We start from the raw sequence: 2,701 nt of genomic DNA on the forward strand, positions 1-2,701 counted from the left end.
CTCACCGCTGACCATCACCCCTCACCGCTGACCATCACCCCTCACCGCTGACCATCCCCCCATCACCGCTGACCATCACCCCATCACCGCTGACCATCACCCCATCACCGCTGACCATCACCCCTCACCGCTGACCATCACCCCTCACCGCTGACCATCACCCCATCACCGCTGACCATCACCCCTCACCGCTGACCATCATGGGTTGTTTTTCGGGGGTTGGGTTCCGCCCCTTAGTTCCAGTGAAGGGAACTCTTAAGACATCAGCACACCAAGACATTTTGGACAATTTCATGCTCCCAACTTTGTGGGAGGAGTTTGGGGACGGCCCCTCCCTGTTCCAACATGACTGCGCACCAGTGCACATAGCAAGGTCCATAAAGACATGGATGGGGGAGGGGAGGAACGTGACTGGCCGCACAGAGTCCTGACCTCAACCCCATAGAACACCTCTGGGATGAATTAGAGGCGGAGACTGCGAGCCCCTCCCCCAACATCAGTACCGGACCTCACAAATGGTCCAACATTCCCATAGACACACCCCTAAACCTTGTAGACGCCTTCCCAGAAGAGGCGGAGCTGTTATAGCAGGAAAAGGGCGGAGCCAACCCAATACTGAACCCTACGGGCTAAGACTGAGAGGCCATTAAAGGTCATGTGCGTGTAAATGCGTCCCGATACTTATGGCAATATAGTGTATACACACACACACGCACATCTATGTGATTTATGACTTGACATGAGGGAACATTCCCCCGCCCCCCATCCCCCCCTCTCGCATTACTTACCATCCTTTGTATATATTTTGCTTTGTACAGCACCCCTGCAGACGATGGCGCTATGTAAATAAATAATAATTTTGATGTATGAATCGGCGCTCCTTTTTTAAATTAAATTATGATAATTTCCCCGTGGCTCCGCCCCCTACAGTGGCGTTTCACGTATGAAATAAAGTTTTCTTTTCTCTCCCCCCGCAGGTCCATGTACATATTCGGGGGATTCTCCAGCGTCCTCCTGAACGACATCTTAGTGTACAAACCTCCGAGCTGCGAGGCTTTCCGCACCCAGGAGCAGTGCATCGGCGCCGTACAGGGGATCAGCTGTCTGTGGGACCGCGACCACTGCGTCTCCTGGGAGACCGCGCACGCCGCCAGCAGCAGCCCCATCCGTGCTCATTGCCCAAACAAGTCTGGTAAGTCGGAGGTCCGCCCATATGACCAGATTCAGCTTCACTTCAGTCCAATGAGATGTAAGAATGAGAGTCACATGACTCTAATAACGATCCTTATCCCGGTGGTATGCACGGAAACGCCGCGTCTACATGACCGCCCGCAGAAAAGACGCCGGAAGAGGATGTCCGAATGTGTCCTCATAGGAGGCAACGGATCCTTCACCACGTGTAACCGGGCATGATAACTAAAGACTCATCATGTCTTTGAAGGAGAGATCATAGTACCCCTAAAAATGCTCCTGCAGGCAGGATGAAGCATTTCCTCAGTCTCCCCTCCCCCAGCGGTCAGTCTGCTGCAGGCAGGAGGATGCATTTCCTCAGTCCACCCTCCCCCAGTGATCAGTCTGCTGCAGGCAGGAGGAAGCAGTTCCTCAGTCCCCCCTCCCCCAGTGATCAGTCTGCTGCAGGCAGGAGGAAGCAGTTCCTCAGTCCCCCCTCCCCCAGTGATCAGTCTGCTGCAGGCAGGAGGAAGCAGTTCCTCAGTCCCCCCTCCCCCAGTGATCAGTCTGCTGCAGGCAGGAGGAAGCAGTTCCTCAGTCCCCCCTCCCCCAGTGATCAGTCTGCTGCAGGCAGGAGGAAGCAGTTCCTCAGTCCCCCCTCCCCCAGTGATCAGTCTGCTGCAGGCAGGAGGAAGCAGTTCCTCAGTCCCCCCTCCCCCAGTGATCAGTCTGCTGCAGGCAGGAGGAAGCAGTTCCTCAGTCCCCCCTCCCCCAGTGATCAGTCTGCTGCAGGCAGGAGGAAGCAGTTCCTCAGTCCCCCCTCCCCCAGTGATCAGTCTGCTGCAGGCAGGAGGAAGCAGTTCCTCAGTCCCCCCTCCCCCAGTGATCAGTCTGCTGCAGGCAGGAGGAAGCAGTTCCTCAGTCCCCCCTCCCCCAGTGATCAGTCTGCTGCAGGCAGGAGGAAGCAGTTCCTCAGTCCCCCCTCCCCCAGTGATCAGTCTGCTGCAGGCAGGAGGAAGCAGTTCCTCAGTCCCCCCTCCCCCAGTGATCAGTCTGCTGCAGGCAGGAGGAAGCATTTCCTCACTCTCCCCTCCCCCCAGTGACATGATTGCGTCATGTAAATACATACCTGGAAGGGTCACATGACACTTTACTCCGCGTGCTGCACGTAGCATATCTGATAACAGGTCCTCTTTAGATATGCCCGGCACTCCACGCACACACAGATCCATAGACGCGTATTGCCGGCCCCGGCAGGGTCTCCGCGTGCCGCTGTATCCGGTTATATATGGAGCGCCTGCAATTGTCTGGGGTGCCGTGTGCTAAACGCAAGGAAATCATCCCATTAATTCTGGCGCTCGGCGTCCAATAAAAACGTCTCCCCGACCAGCAGGCGGTGCCCGGCCTCCACCCGGAACGGAGCGTTCGTTATTTATGTATCAGGCGTGTTACACTCTCGCACGTCATTTCTAAATACATTTTAATTTATTCTTTTAATATCTGTTACAATGTTCTGTTGATGTAATCCAAG

General features: G+C 55.3%; 1 protein-coding gene across 1 annotated transcript in view; it reads left to right on the forward strand.

Annotated features, from left to right (window-relative positions):
- The window catches only part of LOC108802671 (attractin-like protein 1), a gene marked incomplete at its 5' end in the record, with an annotated part of 65,984 nt that overhangs the window by 35,656 nt on the left and 27,627 nt on the right, over nucleotides 1-2,701 (forward strand). Inside the window, one exon of the mRNA XM_018574527.1 lies at nucleotides 978-1,192. Coding sequence (XP_018430029.1) covers nucleotides 978-1,192 — 215 coding nt within the window. The remainder of the gene's footprint in view (nucleotides 1-977; nucleotides 1,193-2,701) is intronic.

Source organism: Nanorana parkeri, unplaced genomic scaffold (assembly GCF_000935625.1).
Source record: "Nanorana parkeri isolate BGI_ZX_2015 unplaced genomic scaffold, ASM93562v1 scaffold3021, whole genome shotgun sequence".
NCBI classification, from domain to species: domain Eukaryota; kingdom Metazoa; phylum Chordata; class Amphibia; order Anura; family Dicroglossidae; genus Nanorana; species Nanorana parkeri.